At 58.9% G+C, this 18,842-nt stretch overlaps 1 protein-coding gene across 4 annotated transcripts in view; it reads right to left on the bottom strand.

Annotated features, from left to right (window-relative positions):
* The window catches only part of GPATCH8 (G-patch domain containing 8), a 54,980-nt gene extending 44,224 nt beyond the window's left edge, over positions 1 to 10,756 (bottom strand). For 3 of the 4 annotated variants that reach the window (XM_066981629.1, XM_066981631.1, XM_066981632.1), the window contains exon 1: positions 10,621 to 10,672. Coding sequence is in view for 1 of the 4 variants with exons in the window: in XM_066981628.1 (XP_066837729.1) it covers positions 10,621 to 10,665 (45 nt within the window). In the remaining 3 variants the exon portion in view is untranslated. Of the gene's footprint in view, positions 1 to 10,620 lie in introns of all 4 variants that reach the window. The other variant, XM_066981628.1, reaches the window with a different exon arrangement.
* Positions 10,757 to 18,842: the final 8,086 nt, after the last annotated feature.

Below are 18,842 nucleotides of genomic sequence, written 5' to 3' on the forward strand. Positions count from 1 at the left end.
ACGCCCGCACACTCGCTCCACGCCGCACGCCAGCTGTTGGGCTTGCTGCGTTCGCCTCCGGGAGCCAAGATGCCCGCGGCCTGTGCTTCGTCTGGCGGCATCATCGCAGCTCTGCAGCCACCGCCCGGTCGCTCGCAGCCCCATGCCCTTCCCTTTCCCCTCCTCTCCCCGTTGGATCCGTGCACGAAGCTCTCAGCCAAACCTTGTGTCTCGGAGCTCTCACACGCTAAACTATCAAGTCCGGACCACAGCTTTGGAAAATCAACCAGCAAAAGCTGCCTCTACGTGGGATTTTTGACCCTTATGCTCCCTTACTTGGGCAGCAAATACTTGGGCCTTCCAGCCCAGTAAGTCCCATTTTGTCCAAGACTAAACGGTCACCGGGTTTTCTGAAACAATTCAAGTGAAATAGCCTGAGGGGAAGAGCACTGCTGCTCGTTTCTTTCCTCCAAGGTCCCAAACATTGTAGCAGTCAGACCTGGCAAGTATAATTTCAAATTTTAACAATGTAATCACACTTCCAACCCAAAGTATTTAGCGTCAAGAATTGTTGCCAATAAACGGCTCGATACAAGTGAAATTAATTTGGTGTTTTACGCCCACTTGTCAGGGTAAGCTGGGCATCCCCGAATTTACCCTGGCCCCTGTAAGCCAGCAGCTGGTCATCTCCACGAGGCAGGCTCTCACAAAGGCTGGCAAAGACAAAGCATCTAAGGACACACAGATCTTCCTAGGAAAGAAACGCCTTCTAAAAGCATCTTCACAGCTACAAGGCGGAAGAAAAACATGCTCTCCCCTTCCTTCTCACCCTGCTCCTGAAGGGTGGATCCAAAACCAGGCCAGACTTCCGAGCACTGCATTTTCTATGTCACCTACAGCATCACCACCACGAGGAGAGGAGGATGAGTCACTCGGCTGCCTCAAGGCTATTAGACCTCCCTGGATATTAATTATCGGACTGCTCTTTACGATCTGTCCAAACACAGAGGATATTAAGATGTCAGCTTGCAGAGCGCATCCCATGCAGCGCACGTTCCTGACGGGAATTAGTGGCTTCTTTTACAAACAGCTGTACGTTACCCATCTAGTAAGCGTGGCAGTCCACAGCTCGGCGGCTAGGCTGAACATTTCAACGCGGCACTCCAGTGGAGAGAGCAGCCGACGACAACAAAAGAGGAGCATAATGGAGATGTGCAAGCAATGGCTTTCTTTCAGAACGCTTTCGTTCAGCTGCCCTTCCAGCTACTGCTCAAAAAGAGAGCTCAGTTACACCAACACTATTGCTAATGTAAAAGCAAATGATGCAAGCCACAAAACCCAACAGTAACCAGAGACAAAGAGCCTACGGTGTGAGCACCTGGGGGAAATCCTGCCTGCTCCAGACTCACACAGACAACTGCGAGCAGAGCTACGTAGGTGAAGACTCCAGCTCACAACCACGCGTCCGTGCTAAGGGCGCTAACATCAGCAGTGACCAAGGAGGGAACGCGCAGGACACAGTCGCTGAGATGTCAGAGCCGAAGCGATCTCTGTTTCCACGCTCACCTTCCTCCAGCTCAGGAGGGCATACAGCAACACGCCCCTGTGACCGTGCACATAATCTAAAGAAAAGAACTTGGCAGAAAAGCCTCACTATACTCATCTTCGTTATTTCTTAAATGCACTGGAAAAGAGCACAGCGTGATCACGATTTTTAACTGCATTCAAAAAGAGCACAGCGTGTTCAAAAATTAAGTTTTCACACTGGTGGAACATCAGAAAGACTCACAAAACAATATTCATAGTCCATTTGCTTTAGAAAATGGAATTTTAAAACACTAAAGCAAATTAGCACCACCTGTGCATATTCTATTTATCTAAGAATTTTCTCAGTAAACCTTAAATTCTCCAAATACTAAGTCAAACCACCAGAGTGGGTGTCGTTACCCAAAAATGCCACTTTAAAGTACTGAACCAAACACACTCCCACCTTCTGAAAGCTCTCAAGGCATTGTTTTAAAATAGCAGAGGAGACACTAGGAATGGCTAGGAAGAGCCGCTGGCACCCGCTGACAAGGCCATTTCGTAGCGCAGCTAGAGCCGGGGCGGACCGTGTTAGCTAGCTACGAGTCACAGCATTTTTTGCTCCACTCTCCAGGGTCCGCCTGCACAACTGGAAGCGCAGCTGACGTCTCCCGCAGCCGTCCTGGGTCAGGGCAGCGCAGACGGGAGGTTTCGGCAGCCGAGCCGGAGCAGCACCCGAACACGTCTGGGCAAACGCCAGCTCTCCGCTACCCTCGCTGCCTGCCTGCACGCAGCCGGTACCTTCCTGGGTAAAGAAAAAGCCTCAGTGAGCCCAGAAACAGCCATCCCATTACATCTAAAATTCTCACAAGGAGCTGGAACAGCTGGGAGGGGACAGGGCAGCCCAACTTCCAGCACCAGCTTCCAGGGACGGCCGGAGGCCAGCAGGCTGCCCACGTTCTGCCGCTCCGGCTGCGCTGCAGCAAGGCAGGGGATGGTGGAGCCGCGTGAAAGGACCTGACGGAGCAGCACCAGGCACTCTCGCCTAAACCAAAGGCTCCGCCAGCCTCTGTGTTGAGGAAAGCGCAACCTACAGAGGTCTCACATCGCGTTCTGCTCTGCCTCCAGCTCTTTTCTCATAAAAGCCTTCCTGGCCGGGTTGCCTGGTGCGGAGCCACCGACTTCGCGCAGCCCGAGCTCCGTGGGATGGGAGAAACCGACTGCGGGTACAGACGGAAGGAGGAAAGCCACGCGTGCCCAGGTCCGCCTGCACGGCCCTTCAGCCCGTGTGCACGGCTCCAGCACAGGGCAGCCTCCCCGCTGAGCCCAGCCAACGCAGAACCGAGACGGGAGCTGCGAAAACCAAGTCAGGCACACCGTGGCTAATCAACTGTTTATAGCACGCAATCAAAACTTGATGGGTTTCTAATTTCTCCGCACCATCCATACTGCCGAATGTATGCTGACTGCAAATCTCGGGCGGTAATTCACGCTGCCCTTATAAGCTAAGCGGGACCCAATGACTCCACACGATGGAAAATCTCCAAAACGTAATTGATGCAGACAACCGTGGCGATGTTCAGAAATCCATCCAGAGAACTCAAAAACAACTCCTGCAAAGCGTAGCTTCGAAGTGTTTCTTGAATATTCATTATGCACCGTGAAGATGCATTCTGAAGGCCAATACGCGCTTACGAAGACAACTCCATGCAACCCTTCGCTCGCATAGGAAGCTCTCTTGGACACTTCTAAAAGTCAAGCAGTTCCATAAAATTACAAGAAGCAGTGATACAAAAGCAACGTGGTACCTGGAAAGCCTTTGTTAATGTTTCCCAGAACAAAACCATTTTCTTTTCCCCTGTTGTTTCCTGAAGCGACTGCAAAGACTTCAAAAAAACTGAAGTGCTCCTTTTCCAGCAACGCAGAGGTAAAGCACTCACAAACAACAGCTCAGGTTTTCACTGCCTTCGGCACATCGTAAGTCATTTCCCTAGTCCCCTTCCTGTAAATAAGCAACCTAAGTGTAGGTACGGACAGCGTACACCTTCACACCCTCAGAAATAGCTTCATATTTGCAGTCAACATCTTGTGAAAGCGGCAGCAAAACCACATTTTAGGCAAACACACAATTATTTTGAGAGTACTTCAAAAGAAAATCCTCTCGAGTCAATACAACAAAAGCAATCACTTACGATTTGGATATGAATTTAAATTGGCAACTTTTGAAAGAAGCACCTTGTAATTACACGTTGAGATGCTGAAGGTGCCTTTTGTTTAGCTACCTAAAAATTAATTTTGATGGCAAAATTCTGCTAAGTCCAAAAACACTGAAAGGACACCCGCCAGGGCATGTTCAGGACTACTGATAGAGCTTTAAGGTCACAGCTTTAAACCACAAAAACGTGCATATAAACACCTCGCTAGAGCTGTCCCATTTCAAGCATGTCCTACAGCTCAGAGATAAACAGCTCGTCCAAGGAGTGGAAGCCAGAGGCAGGTCCCTGCTCTGCTCTGCTTTGCAGACTTTGGCACCAACCAAGAACAAGTTAACGTCTTTCAGATTCCTTCTGCCACCACCAATGCCAGCTCTAAATCTGCTCCTGCGCGCGAAGGATGCTGTTCAGCTCCTCGACGCTTCCAGCACTCGTACTGGGGAGCATCAGCACTGCTTTAACTCTCCCGGTTTTCTCTTAGCTTCTTCTTAACACAGCGATGAAGAAGGTGCTGCAGCTTCCAGCACCCACATCCTCATCACCATCAAGGACTTTCAAGCAAGAAAAAGGGAAAATGCCCCGACGGGTGCTAGTCATTTACTGTCTAGGGTTCAACTGGTTTACCGCCACGTGGTTGCAAGTATTTCTAGTGGCGTCTTTTAAAACAAAATAAATGGTGTTTGACTTGCTAAAGGACTGTTTCTACACGAGAACATCACAGGACAGCTCGCTCAGGAGCACGTGGGATGGACTCAAGCTCCCTCCACGAGGCTCGCTGCCATTCAGTGTTTTTATCAACGGCCAGCAGGGAAAACAGAGTAACCGTCAACAGAATCCGCAGCTCGTGAAGCCTGCCGAACAGCGAGCGACAACACGGACAACACGTCTGCACAGAGCAACCCGAGCTGCGTGCCAGCGACCTGGGTTGCGACCGAAAGGAACCCGCGCTGCTGGCGCCTGCTCTGCACAGCGCAGCACCGAAAGGACAGAAACGCGACCCAAGGGCGGGTGAAAAGGAACGGCAAATAAAGTAGTAAAAAAGATGGTTATCTCCGCGTGTTACACAGACGGGAAGTGTTCTAGGCGCTGCCACGCAAGTCTTCCAGTCACACAGTGAAGGCTTTGGAAAACGTTGAGACGCAGGAAGCCGTAACAACGCAAAGGGAATAGTAAAATGTCCTGCGGTAACAGGAGTCAGAGATCCGGCTGTGACAGCTCTCAGAGCCTGGGGCTAAGACAGAATTGTTATACATGCCCTCATAGGAGGCATGGCACAAACAAATTTCGGCACAGTAGAGAAAGATGTAACAAGGAACAACAGATAAAAGCTGAAAACGGAAAAATCTGAAGGAAAAACAAAGGCAGGCACACCTCGCTTTGGAGTAACTCCTGGAAGAATCTCCAACAGAAAACATTCGCTGCTAACAGTTGTCTTCACAAGATACTGTAGCCAAGCACTCATTTCTGGACTCAAAATGGGGTCAAATGATGGAAATCGACAGGTAAGCAATACCCAGATACTTAGAGCTGACATCCTAACATCGACTTCTGGCTTTAAAACTCTGAACGGTTAAAAATCTCAGAAGCATTAATTACTCCTAGAGCTGCCTGAAGATGGAAAGTACTAAGAATGACTGAGTTTAGAAGAGCACAACAGAAAGAGGCATACCAACCACGGCAATCTTGGCCAGGAAGTGCACCTGGGCTTTCTGATCAGGTCATGTCCTAAAGCTTGACGACCCCCATGCAGCAGGCGCCTGGAGGCCGCTCAGGAGGGTTTTGCTGTGGGGCAGGGGAAGAGGGGGGGGACTCACAAGAAGCTGCGATGGCTTAGACATGGTTCATCAGGCAGAGAAAAGTTTCCTTTCCCACCTAGTTAGCCTTGGCCGCAAACAGAGAACGTCGCTGCACGAGAGAAGAAAAAAAGTGGCAAAAAATGTAGTAAGGAAAGGTGCAACCCAGGAAGCAGCAGGTCTACAGAGAATTGATTTACACTGCAGCTTCCAAAACTTCATGCCCAAGTTCAGCTTTTCCTGTCATCTTCTGGAACTGGAAGCAATACTATTTGATCTACCTTTTTTTTTTTTTTTACCCATTTTCCCCTCCTTTCCATGCTCACGTAAGCAGACAAAAATCAATCGCGGTCCCGATGCTCCCGCTTTGCCCACCTGAGGGGTCGGTGAGCCCTGCCAAGGGGGTAAGAGCAGAACTCGTCCTGTGCTGTAACGCCAGACGTTTAACCACGGCCTAACAATAAATGAGATGAAAGATTAATTCTTAGGACAGAAAGCACGCCGTGGAAGAGGGCTACCTCTTGGCCTGCTCCCAGCTACATTTATCTAAGGCAAATTCGGGCACACGGATCTTGTGTCACCCCAACTTGGGATATCACCTTCTGCAGTGACTCCGCTCCTGCTCGTTCCGCCATCCACCCACGTTACGTTTTCTCTCCTCCCAGACAGCACAAGGCGGCAAAAGAAAACGGCCCTATTCGTTTCCCTGCCGCGCAGAGAAAAGCCATTGACCGACTCCGTCCTACAACCCGCGAGCAGCCCCGGCCTGCTGAAGGCTACAAAAACCCAGCAGGTTTGCCTTAGGCAACGTGTGTGAAGCGAAGCTGAAGCTGCTGACAACCCGGAGGATCGCGGGACTCTGTGCTGCCGGCCCAGACGCCGGCGAGCCCAAGGCAAAGCTCGGCCCAGCTTCTCGCGTGCCTGACGGGCTGCCAAGTCGTGAAGCCCACGTCTGACTCGGGCAGCTCTTGGAGAGTTTGAGGAAAAAAACTTGCCTGTCTCCGTGGCGTAAGCGAGAGGAGGGGAACCGAGGTCCAGAGGGGCCACAATTCGAGCCGGGTTGGAAAACTTGGCATTGCTGCTTCACGGAAGCGTTCTGCCATGACACAGACTACACGAGGAACGAAGAAACCCAGAGACAGAACAGCCTGTGTTCCGTCTGGCTAATGATGCAAGGAAGTGCAGTGTACGTAGGAAGAGGAAATTATCGCACACATATACACATATGGCTCGTAATATTTCTGCTTCAACAATGCAAAGGAGAAAGAGAGAGCAACAAAACATTTTCTCAACATCTGTGACTAACTGGGAGCTCCACTGGATTTCGGTGCCACACAGACATCCGTGGTATTCAGCCTTGGAGCTCCGTCTAGTTAATCTCCAGAAAAAAAAACCTGCAATTACACAAAAATAACACTAAAAATATGTTTACTTATTTCAGCTGTCTCGTGTATTTAACGCTGCTTTCGGTAACGCTTTTTAAAACCCCCTGTTAGCACCGTCGACAGCCATCGCTCATAGTTACGGGAGCTACAGAGGTTCGCAAGCTCGGCCCCGCCGGGGGGAAGCCAGCCAGGCACGGAGACCGCGGAAGCTGACCAGTGACAGACCCCCCGCCGCAGGCAGGTCGCGCAACCTCCTAACCGAGGGAGCAAGCCCGGCAGTGACCCACCCAAAAACAACCCTTCGCGTTACAGGGAGGGGAGGGAGGTCGGGATTTGTTCGGGTAAGCCTTCAGACTTCTCTTTAGGCTTGGAAATGGTAAGTTAAGAAAGGAGGATGACGGGTAACATCCTTCCTCCTTCAGTAAATCGTTTCATGGCCTCAAGTCTCCCTAACAAGTTGCTGTGCTGCCCTGGCCAGGGAAAGATCAAGTATTTCTGCAGGGAGCAAAGCTCAGCGCATTTCACCGTGGCTGCCCTCGAGTTCAGCACCTGCAGAACACAGTCAAAGCACTGGGGCTTCCCCTTCGGTTTCTGTAGGGTCTGGGAGCACACAGCAAAAAAGGGAAGAGGATCTGCGCCCTCCGTGCAGCTTCTAAACCTACACAACACAGCCAAAGCAGGACTTGGCTGCCAGGCAGTCCTACCAAAAAAAAAAACCAAAAAAACCAATGTACTAAAAAGCAAAGCTCCTAACCACCCCGCTGCAGCGAGATTTTCTGATGCCTCTTCCTGCTCCTTTGGCAATTTCAGCTCTCACACCACGCTCAGCTCTGACGTTCCTCCCACCCTGCCCCAGAGAGGACTCGGTAACTTGGGAGCGCACACTCCTCCTCCCACTCCGCACCACCACCTTTCTCCTTAAGGCTGTCTGACCTTACCCGTGTACTCACTGCTCTTTCCCAGCGTCCCTAACAACCCCTGACAGCGGAGCCATTCCCCCTGCCGCTTTCTTTACAGCCACCCCTATTGAAACCCGCCCCCCTCTCCTCCCTGTTTCTCCAATCCTCAGCTGACCCCCCTGCCCTACAGCCCGGCTCCCCTCACCCCTCTCGGTGTGCTTCAGACCGTTAATGCCTTCTGCTTCTCCGCCGGTTTAGGCCCTTTCCCTCCCGAAGGGATTTCCCCCAGTGCTGTACGTTTCCATTCCTGCCTTCCCCTAATCGCGCTGAGCTTCCTTTAGCCAGGCGCGCGGGAGGAAAGAACAGCAATCAGCAGCTCTCTCACCTTTAATCCACTTCTCTCGGCATCTCACAAGTGCAGAAACCTGAATATCACCTCCGCAAGCTCTGCGGTGCTAACCTCATCTCTCCCCTGCCCACATCAATGCTCAGCTCACAGCCTTGCCAAGCCAACCCTCCCAAACCCGGACTCTTCCTAGTTTCTCTGCAGCAAGAAGGCAGACAACATATAAAGAGAAGGCTGAAGCGCTGTTTGTTTCATCCAGCAGCTCTCTTCCTTCAGCCACATCACTAATCCCAAGGCATCTGTCTTTCTTCCAAACAGCTAAAAGGTTCCTTTGACCCATACGCTTTACTCCCGACCTTTTGTTTCTCTCCCTCTCTCGAGGCTGCACACATCCTTTTACTTCATCCAGATCACAAGATCACAAGCAGATCGCCCAAGAACGAGATCTGAGGGCCTCCTCTGCAGCCTCCGACGCCGCCACCCCCCTCGCCATGCTGCAGCGATCCCTGCTCCAAGCCGGGTAATTTTAGAGCACCATCTCCCTTTTGTCGTGCCTGCTTCAGTCCCAGCAGGCGAGCAGTAACGCGACGAGGTCGCGTTCGCAGCCACGCTCTGTCACATCACACAAAGTTCAGCTGCCGAAGCTTAGAATTAAAACTGCTCTAAATGGGGTGACAAAAAGCTTTCTTAACCCTGACAAAAGGTCCTTCAAAGGGAGCCTACGTACAAGTTTATGACTTCACACTAACAGGCAGAGAATCTTATTTGTGAGAGCAGTAATTGGGCATGCTGGTTTTGATCACCTACAAAGGCAGACGTATTTCTTCTTAGGCTTTGCAAGTGCTACGGCGCAGCTTTCACGGCAGGCCTGCAAACACTCAGCATAGCAGGTTATTTCCTTTACTCCACACCAGTGTTATCTCAAGTCACCTCGGTCTAAAAATGGAAAAAAAAGCCAGAAGTCATCTCCAAAAGCGATTTTGATGAAGAAAGAGGAAAAAAATAAGATCCAAAAATCCTTCCTCCGCCAGCATATTTCTGAGAAATGATTAGCCTGACTGAGCATCAGGGTTCCTTGCACAGACACCCGAGCTCCCACAAATCCAGTGCGACCTTGGCCAAGATATGCGGGCCCCATCCTCCCATCTGAGCAGCTCTTTTATAACTCATCGCTTTGACGTTCTGTCCTCCGCAAGCCTTAACCGACCCCAAATTGTTCTGTACTTGGTTTCTTCCCAGGGGACCGATTCCCCTTTTCCCTTGGAAGGAGCCTTAATGCACAAAATGTCTTCTCACTTACAAATTTTCAGAGAGAACACAGAAGTTACCCCACGACAAAAACAAACCCTACCTTTTATTTCAGCCTACGGGAAAAGCGTGGAAAGCCTGACATTTGGCGCGGATAGAGCCCTAATTAAAACTAGTGCCCTTTGCTAAAGTCAGAGGAAAACAGGGTTGGGACTGGGTTACTGTCTGCGAGCATGCTCAGCAGCTTTTAAGATTTTGGCATCAAGTAATGGAGCCCTGTTTCCTCCCTGACATCACTGCACGTTCTCCCTGCATGACCAGAGCAACGCAGTGACACAGTAACAGGTTTTGCTGCTACAATTACTTTTCGTGAAGGCAGGTTGACCACAAAGGTACAGAAACAAGAACAAGCAAAAGGCCCCCCCCGTGCACAGGCTGGGCGATACGGGATTACAGAACCTACCCGTTTCTTGGCTATATCCTACAAAGCCCCGCTTGCGTTAGCTTCAGGGGAAATCTCCTCCAAAACCAAACTATTACAAGAAATACGCTTTGAAATCGAAGATCCAGCCCGCTCCGCCTCCTGAAACACGAACTTCGCAGCCTAATCGGGCCATTTCGGTACTGATTATGAGACGTTTCTTTGTTTAACGAAGAAACCGTCCATTCAACCCCGTTTAACGGGAACCGTCCCAGGCTTAGGGCAGCGCCGGGGAGCCACACCGACTCCCCGCGGCCGAGGCGACCCGAGCGGCGCAGCCACTCGCCCCTTGCGCGTCCCCTCACGGCCTGCCCAGGGGAGCGGGCAGCCGAGGCGTCCCGACGGAACAGCGCAGCCGAGCTACCCCCGGACGCCGGGACGGGCTCCAGCCCTGCCTCCCAACGCCGCGGTCCCCACCGCCGCCCCCGCCCGGCGACCCGACCCCCCCCGCCCGGCCCGCGGACAAAAGGCACGGGCCGCCGCTGAGCCCCGCTCGGCGGGCAGCCGGCCCGGCCGCAGCTCGGCCCCTTCCTTTTGTTCCCCTCCTAACCCCGCCGCTCTCCGGCCGCGGCCCGAGCGGGCTCCCTCAAGGCCGGGCCGGGGCCGGGGGCGGCCCCGGGGGTCCGGGCTCTGCCCGCCGCCGGCCCCGGGTCACCTTGGGGCGGCCCCCGGCGAGCACAAAGCCTCGACGGGGGGCAGCCGCGGCCCCCCCCCTACCCCCCGGTATTCCCGGGGCCGCCCCCGCCCGTTACCTGGAAGTCCCGGTCCTCGTTGAAGCGGGAGAACCTGTCCGCCATTTTGCGCCGCCGCCCGCCCCGGCCCGGCCCGGCCCGGCCGCCGCCTCCCCTCAGCGCCGCGGCCCTCGCCCCGCCCCCTGAGCGCCCCGCGCACGCGCCCCGCCGCGGGCGGGCACGGACGTCACGGCGCGGCCCCCTCGCGGAGCCGCCCCGCCGCGCCGCGCATGCGCCGCCGTCGCTCCGCCGAAGGCCGCAGGGAGGCTCCCGCCCTGCGCGTGCGCGGAGGCGGCAGACCCAAGGGGAGGGGGGAGGAAGGGAGAGAGCGCGAGCCCGCCTTCAGCCTTCCCGCCCTCGCGACACGGGCCAATGGGACTGCGGCAATCTCTTGAGTGATAGCAGTGCGAGCCAATAGGAGCGCGGGCTTGTTTAACCGCTGCTGAGGGTGTCGTTGGATGGGGGGGGGTGCGCGTGTTCCTTCAGAGGGGCGGCGGGGGGCGACCGCGAGGGGGGCACGCGGTGCCCGGGCTGCCCCTGAGGGGTGCGCGGTGCCTGGGGCCGGCCTGAGGCGGCTCCTGGCAGCCAGAGCAAAGCGTGCGGTGCTCCGCGCTGCTGGGAGCCAGCCCTGAGGGGGGCCGCAGCGCCCAGGGCCAGGAGGAGCCGTGCCCCTCCGGCCTTCAGCCCGGCCCGCGGCAGGGAGCCGGGAGCCCAGCCGGCCGGGCTGCCCGGTGTCACGGCACGGGAGCAGCGCCTCGCGGTGCCGGGGGTTGCCAGCTCGCAGCCGAGGCCCCGCTTTTCCATCCCGTGACACAGCTGCGAGCGGCTGGCTGCGGGCATGGTGTGTGTGCCGCCGTGTCTGCAGCCCCCGGCAGCAGGAACATCGGCTCCCATCTGTCTCTTTCGTTCCGTTTCTGTCTCTCGCCACGGGTCCTGCCGCCCAGATCCTGCTTGCATGCTGCCCTCTGCTGCCCTGTCACAGAATCACAGAATCATCTAGGTTGGAAGAGACCTCCAGAGTCACCCAGTCCAACCTCTGACCTAACACTAACAAGTCCTCCACTAAACCATGTCACTAAGCTCTACATCTAAACGTCTTTTAAAGACCTCCAGGGATGGAGACTCAACCACTTCCCTGGGCAGCCCATTCCAATGCCTAACAACCCTTTCGGTAAAGAAGTTCTCCCTAATATCCAACCTAAACCTCCCCTGGCGCAACTTTAGCCCATTCCCCCTCGACCTGTCACCAGGTATGTGGGAGAACAGACCAACCCCCACCTCGCTACAGCCTCCTTTAAGGTACCTACAGAGTGCGATAAGGTCGCCCCTGAGCCTCCTCTGCTTGTCGAGGAAGGCTGTTCAGAAACGGGCCTCAGCAGGCTGTACCACGCCACGTTACCCGTCCGTGAGGCGAGTGCCCCTGGCGACGAGCCCTGCACAGCGTTCTGCAGGGCCTCACCTGCCGGCCGTGGCTCGGGTGCAGGGGGGTCTGAAGTGGTGGCTGCGTGGGTAGCTCCAAAGTGCTCTGCGCCGGGCTTGTGAGAGAGCTGGCTTCATCTGTTAGTGCCGGGCAGTCTGGGCTGTGCTGCCAGGACTCCCGCCTGGAGCTCCCTCAGACACTTGCCGGGAGGGATGCCATTCTCATCCCCCTGCAGCCACCCTACAGAAATCCCCCCAGGAAATTCTCCGATTCCTGACTCTTCCCCACCTCTGCCAGAGGGTGGGACCAGTCCGCCCCGTGTTTGTGCTGCTGACAGCAGCGCTGAAGCAGTCTGCTGCCCTGTCTGTAGGCCTTGTGGTCAAGAGCTGGGCCCTCCGCACCGCCTGGTGTCTGTGAGGGCTTTTGCCAATCAGCAGAAAACTTTGGACCCTGTCCCCAGCCATCCCAATTTGTTCTGCCTGGGTGCCGAGCAGGACAGGGCACTGCTGCGCAGCTTTGCCCCCCTCATCCTCCTCCCAAAACCCCTTTGGGTACCCTCAGGCGAGTTTCCCACTGCCAGGACCAGCAGCGGCCCTCAGTAAACCCGCGCTCTGCAAACATCACCCCCAAACAGAGGCAGGGACGCAGCCCCTTGGAGCTGGCGCCTTGCAGAGTGACCACACCGCCTGCTGTGGGGGGGCGGAGGGGACTGGGGTGCGAGGTGACAGCAGTGATGCCACGGAAATGGGGCCAGACTAACAAGGCAGGGAGGGGACTTCTAACACCCGTTTTTCTGCTACCCCTGCTGACAAGGCTGGGCCTGACCCTGCCCTCGTGCACTTCTCGTTGCCTTGTGGAAATCCAGCTGAAGCTGTGCCTGTCCGCGCTCTGCTCCCCAAAATGCCGCGGTGCCAGGGCTCACCCCTCTCCTCCTGCATCAGGTCCGTGTCCAGGCCCCTTCCCGGGGAAGCCGCCTGGGCAAATCCCTGCTGCAGCCGTGGCACGTGGCGGCGTGGGCAGATGGAGCTGGGGAAGCTGCTGCGTGCCATCCCCGCAGGCAGGGATTTTTGGAGAGGAGCCTCCAGGCGGCTTTTCTCATCTCCCTCTGGGCGGGGAGCTGCGCCCTGCGCCAGCATCATCCGTGCTGCATGGGGACAGCATCACGGAACGGCCGGGGCTGGAAGGGACCTCTGGGGATCACCTGGTCCAACCCCCTGCCGAGCAGGATCACCTGGAGCACCTTGCACAGGATGGCACCCAGGCGGGTTTTGAATAAAGATATCTTTTGAATATCTCCGGAGAAGGAGACTGCACAACCTCTCTGGGCAGCCTGTCCCAGTGCTCTGTCACTCTCCCAGTAAAGAAATGCCCCCTCATATTGAGCTGGAACCTCCTGTGCTTCGGTTTGTGCCTGTTGCCTCTCGTCCTGTTGCTGAGCACAACAGAAAAGAGACCGGCTCCATCCCCTCAACACCCTCCCCTCAGATATTTATACACGTTGATGAGGTCTCCCCTCAGTCTTCTCTTTTCCAGGCTAAACAGGCCCAGCTCTCTCAGCCTGTCCCCGTACGACAGGTGCTCCACTCCTCTCATCATCTCCGTAGCCCTCCCCTGGACTCGCTCCAGTAGCTCCACGTCCCTCTGGTGCTGGGAAGCCCAGAACTGGGCACAGGACTCCAGGTGTGGCCTCAGCAGGGCCGAGCAGCTGGGCAGCATCACCTCCCTTGAGCTGCTGGCGACACTTCCGAATGCAGCCCAGCATCCCCTCGGCCTTCTTGGCCACGAGGGCACGTTGCTGCCTCCCTGCCCGCCGGCCTGCTGTCCGCCGGGACCGCCAGGTCGCTCTCTGCAGAGCTGCTCTCCGCCAGGTCGCCCCCCCAGCCCGTACCGGTGCCCGGGGCCATTCCTCCCTAGGTTTTGGGGTCATTCCTCCCAGACGCTCTCTGCCCACCGAGGGCCTCCGCCGGTGTCCCCGGGGTGGAGGCGGCGGGGAGCGGCAGGAGGGAGCTGGGAGCTGCCACCCCCGGCACTGTCCCCAGCGGTCCCTGTCCTGCACAGGGCCCCGGCAGCACCCGCCTCACGGCTCCTTGGGTGCTCGCTGCTCCCCGGGCCTCCGGGCGTCACGGCTGCGTTTCGGGGCGGGGGGCTCTGCCTCCCCCTGCCCTTTGGGACCTGACCGGCCCCATCCCACCCGCACCGAGCGGCCCCGTGCGGGGCTCGGACATGCGTGTCCCGCGGCCTCCCCACCCGTGGGGCCTCGGGGGGGGGCTCCCTGCGCCCTGCTCGGCCCCCACGAGAGGGAGCTGCTGCTCCAGGCAGGGCTGCGCCGTGGGCAGCGGGACCCTCGCCGTGGGCCCCCCGCCGCACCGTGGGCCCCCCGGGCTGCTCCCCGGCAGGAGGGGGCCACGCAGAACAGCCCCCCACGCACTTGGGGTCAGGGACGTGCGAGGCCTGGGGAGACGGAGCTCCCACACGCGCCTTTGGGGTCAGGGACGGGCGGCAGCCCCGCAGTTCGGGGCGCAGCGCCGGGGAGACGGGGTCCCACGATCCGGGGTGGCTCTGAGGACCTGGGGGACACGGCTGTGGGGCTGGGTCCCTTCTGGTGGCTTAGTCCCGTGTCAGCGTGCCCCCCCCTTCCCTCTTGCTGGGTTCATGGTTATTTTTGTAAGGCGGGGGGGGGGGGGGGGGGATACTTGGCCCTGCCTGCTTGGACTTTGGGGTGAGGGGGGATCTGGCACCCCAGGGTGCCCCCACCCAGGGGCTGGGTGCCCTCTGCGACGCTGCTCGAGGCACCAGCCTGGCCCTGGTCCCCCACCGCGTGGGTCAGCAGGGGACACCGGTAGCTCCTGTCCCTCCCCAGCCTGGCCTTTCCCCGTGCCTCAGTTTCCCTCAGCGCCGAAGGGTTGGTCAGGGCCCGGCTGCGGCAACGGGGAACTGCGGCAGGGGCTGAGCCCGCCTTGGGGTGCCAGCCCCGGGAGCGCTCCCGTCCCTGGGGGTGAGCTCCCTGCCCATGTGCTCCACGCACACGCGTGTGTGAGCGCGTGGGGACACGCGAGACACCGCCGGCGCCGCCTTTGCCTGCGTGCCTGGGAGGTGGCAGCGCGCGCGTGCAGCACGCACCTACACGTGTGGGTGCATGTGTGCGTGTGTGGGTGCACGTGTGCGTGTGTGGGTGCACGTGTGCGTGTGTGCGAGCAGGGGGAGGCCGGAGCTGCTGCCTGGGAGCGCGGGAGGCCCCTTCCTGCAGGGCCGGGCCAGGCGCAAGGGGCTGGAGGAGGAGGCCCGACGGAGGCCGCCTGGGCCCCCTCTGCTCTTGTAAAGCAGCTTTGTGCGGGGCTGGGCCCCGAGCTGCCGGCCGGGCAGGGAACAGAGCCCGGGGGGGGCTGGGGAAGAGCAGCCCCCCCTCGGCTGTCCCCCACACCCCCTGCCCAGCGGGGACATGTCCATCAGGGATGTGTGCCCCACAGGGATGTGTGTGCCCCATGGGGACGTGTGTGTGTCCCCGGGGACAAATCTGTGGGGTGGTTCAGTATCTTCGCTGGGCACGGGGACAGCTCAGTGTCACGGTCTCCCCCCTGGGGACTCCCCCGACCCGGTGGGGACAGTTGGGGTGGCTGTGAGACGCCAGGGGGCCAGCCTACAGGGTGACTTGGGGTGGTGCTGGCACAGCTGGGGACAGGCAGGGCAGGGGACCCTGAGGGACACCCTTTGCCCATGGCATGTGCTCCTCGTGGCCGCTTGCCCCCCATCTGTCCCTCACTGTCCCCAGGAAGGGGTTTACAGCCCCTGGAACCCCTGGCCCCCGCCACGGGGTCACAGAGCGTGTAGCTCTGTCAAGGGACAAGTATAAATAGCAGCCAGCACTGTCACCTCCTGTCACATGCCCACTGCTGGCAGGGTCCCCCCCCGGCATCTGCCAGAGGCACAGCTGTTCCCGGGACAAGGAGGGACGGCCACGCCGTCGGGGCGCCCCGTCCCCTCCATGCACCCCTGCAGTGGGCACCCCACCCCGGCTGCCACCGGGGCCACCCCCGGGAAGGGACCACGGCATGGGGAGCACACAGCCGGGACATCGCTCGCTGCCTCGGGAATGCAGGGGACACATCCCGACCCAGCCCCGGGCTCCCCATGGGCACCCCATGGGCACGTCTCCCTGCCAGCACAAGGGGCTTCCCTCCTTGGGGGCCAGCAGGATGTTTCTGACCCCAAACCACAAAAAAAAGGGGAAACGTTGGAGTTGGCGGGGAGTTGCAAAGCCTCCCGGCAGCCCCCGCCTCGTGCCGCCCACTTTCACGAGCAAAAATTGTCACCGCTCGACCTGCCGCTCTAAAAATACCACGTCCTGACAGCGACAGCTGCGGGACCAGGCGGCGAATGCCTTGGGGACCCGCCGGGGGTGGCCGCTGCCCACACGTCCCCATCCCGGCCCGCGTGTCCCCTTCCTCCTCGCGGTGCTCCCGGTGCCCATTTCGGGGGGCCCCGAGCACCCTGCCCCGCCAGGCCCGGCCCGCTGCCCCCTTCTCCCCGCCGGCCCGCGGCACCGTGCCCGCTCTGCCCCGCGTGCCCGTCCTCCGGCACGGAGCTGGCCCCGGCACGCCGCGGCGGCTGTGCCTCGTGCTGCCCCCCCGGCCCTCCCCGAAGCCCCTAATCCATCTCTCGCAGCAGGAGATGCCTAAGCTGCCTTTTCATGCCGGCTCCTCCGCGCGCGAGCTCGCCGCGCTTTCAATACCGGGCGCTGGCAGGAGATGTGTCAGACAAGCTCGAGGGATCCCTCCCCTGCCAGCAAGGTCAAGGTGTGCGTAAGCTAGCTTCCCCGCACGGTACGGCCCGCGGACGGGGCACGGCGGGGCCAGGGGCCGCAGCGGGGCCGGGGGAGGCCGAGCCCCAGCCCCCCCCGCTCTGCACGGCCACGGTCGGGGGCAGCCGTCGGCCTCCTCGGCCCAGCCCAGGGACCCCACCGAGGCCACGGGGTGCCCAGCGCCCACCGGGCTGTCATGGGGCACCTCGCAGGGGGGCACCCCCCAGCCCCTTGCCAGTGCTGGTCGCAGACCCCACCAGCATGCGGAGACGCTGCAGAGCGTTAGACCAGTGCAAACCAGTGCGGACCAGTGCAAACCAGCCCCCGAGACCCGCTGCCCTCCCTACCACACAAGATAGAGCGGAAGCACGGAGCAGCAAAGCTGCACGGGGGCGTACATCCGTACACGTGTGTGTGCCAACACGCATGCACACAGCCAGAAGCACACGTACATGCATGTGCATGCAGACACACACGTGCTTGGGCATGCAGACACATGCCTGTGCGTGCAGGCACACGTGTGCGTGCAGACACATGCCTGTGCATGCAGACACACACGCGCACGCAGACGCGTGTGCAAACACGCCAGCAGCCGTTTCACACGCGCACCCCCAACGCTCCCACCCCCAGCACCCCTGGAGCCCCCCCGGTCATGCCTCCACATTCCCACACGCTCTCCCCTCCCACCAGGGCATCACGCGTGTGTGCACGCTTGTACACGCGTGTATGTGCACGTGTGCATGCTTGTACACGCGTGTGTGCGCCACTCCCGCAGGGGGTGCGGGCGGCCCCCGGTGCCCATGCTGGGGCCCCCTCTGTTCCCTTGGTGACAGCCGCCGGCCTCCGCTGGCACCTTGAGCCCGCAGCCAGCCAGGCCTTTTGTGGCTGGTTTTAATTAGCGGCTCTTAAGTGTGAAACAAAGCCGAGGGCAGGGGCCGGGGGGGGGGGGGGGGGGGGGAGCGGTGAGGGGGGGGGCTGCCACCCGCGGCAGGTCCCTGTCCTGCCGTCCCCCAGCATAGCCGCTCCGCGCCCCGCTTTCTGCATCGCCCTCCTCCGTGCCCTTCCCCAGGGCTGGAGGGGGAACCTGGGCATGGCAGGGTCTGATTCTCCCCCCCCCCCAAAAAACCACCACCAACAACAACAACAACAAGAGTGGGTCTCCCTCGTGGGCTGGGCGCTGCTCGTGGGGCTGCCCGAGCTCCCCGGTGGCTTCCTGCTGTGTCCCCCGTCCGTGGGTCTGCCGGCACCCCGATGTGCTGGGGGTGTCCTGAGGACTGGGGGGGGGGGGGGGGGCAGGGACTGTGCCAGGCTCCAGCAGGGCCACCAGAGCCACCGGGTGCGGCCTCTCCCGAGGTGGTGGCACCCACGGGCCACCCCCTGGGGCCCTCGGGGTGCTGGGGGCAGGGGCAGGCAGCTCTGGGTGCCCCCAGCACCCCCAGCGCTGCACTGGGACGAGGCTGGAGCGGGGCAGCGCGAGTCCCTGTGAGGGGACACGGCGAGCAGGAGGGACCTCCCGCGGTGTTCCCTGGCCTCAGTGTCCCCAGGAGGGCTCAGAACCCTCGCCGTGTCCCCAAGCGTCCCCAGGGCCCAGAGGTGCTGGGAACCCCCCTGTCCTGAGCCACCAGCACGCAGGAGAAGGGGGGACGCCATGGGACAGCCCCCGGCTGGGCGCAGCGTTCCCCCCCCACACCCCGTCAGAAGCCAAAATCCTGAACTTTTAGGAAGCCAAAAACTGGAACTTATAGGAAGCCAAAATCCTGAACTTTTAGGAAGCCAAAACCTGGAACTTGTAGGAAGCCAAAATCCTGAACTTTTAGGAAGCCAAAATCCCGAACTTTTAGGAAGCCAAAAAACTTTTAGGAAGCCAAAATCCCGAACTTTTAGGAAGCCAAAATCCCGAACTTTTAGGAAGCCAAAATCCTGAACTTTTAGGAAGCCAAAATCCCGAACTTTTAGGAAGCCAAAATCCCGAACTTTTAGGAAGCCAAAATCCCGAACTTTTAGGAAGCCAGGATCCACGTGGCC

The sequence above is a fragment of the Anser cygnoides genome, chromosome 22 (assembly GCF_040182565.1).
Source record: "Anser cygnoides isolate HZ-2024a breed goose chromosome 22, Taihu_goose_T2T_genome, whole genome shotgun sequence".
Lineage (NCBI taxonomy): Eukaryota > Metazoa > Chordata > Aves > Anseriformes > Anatidae > Anser > Anser cygnoides.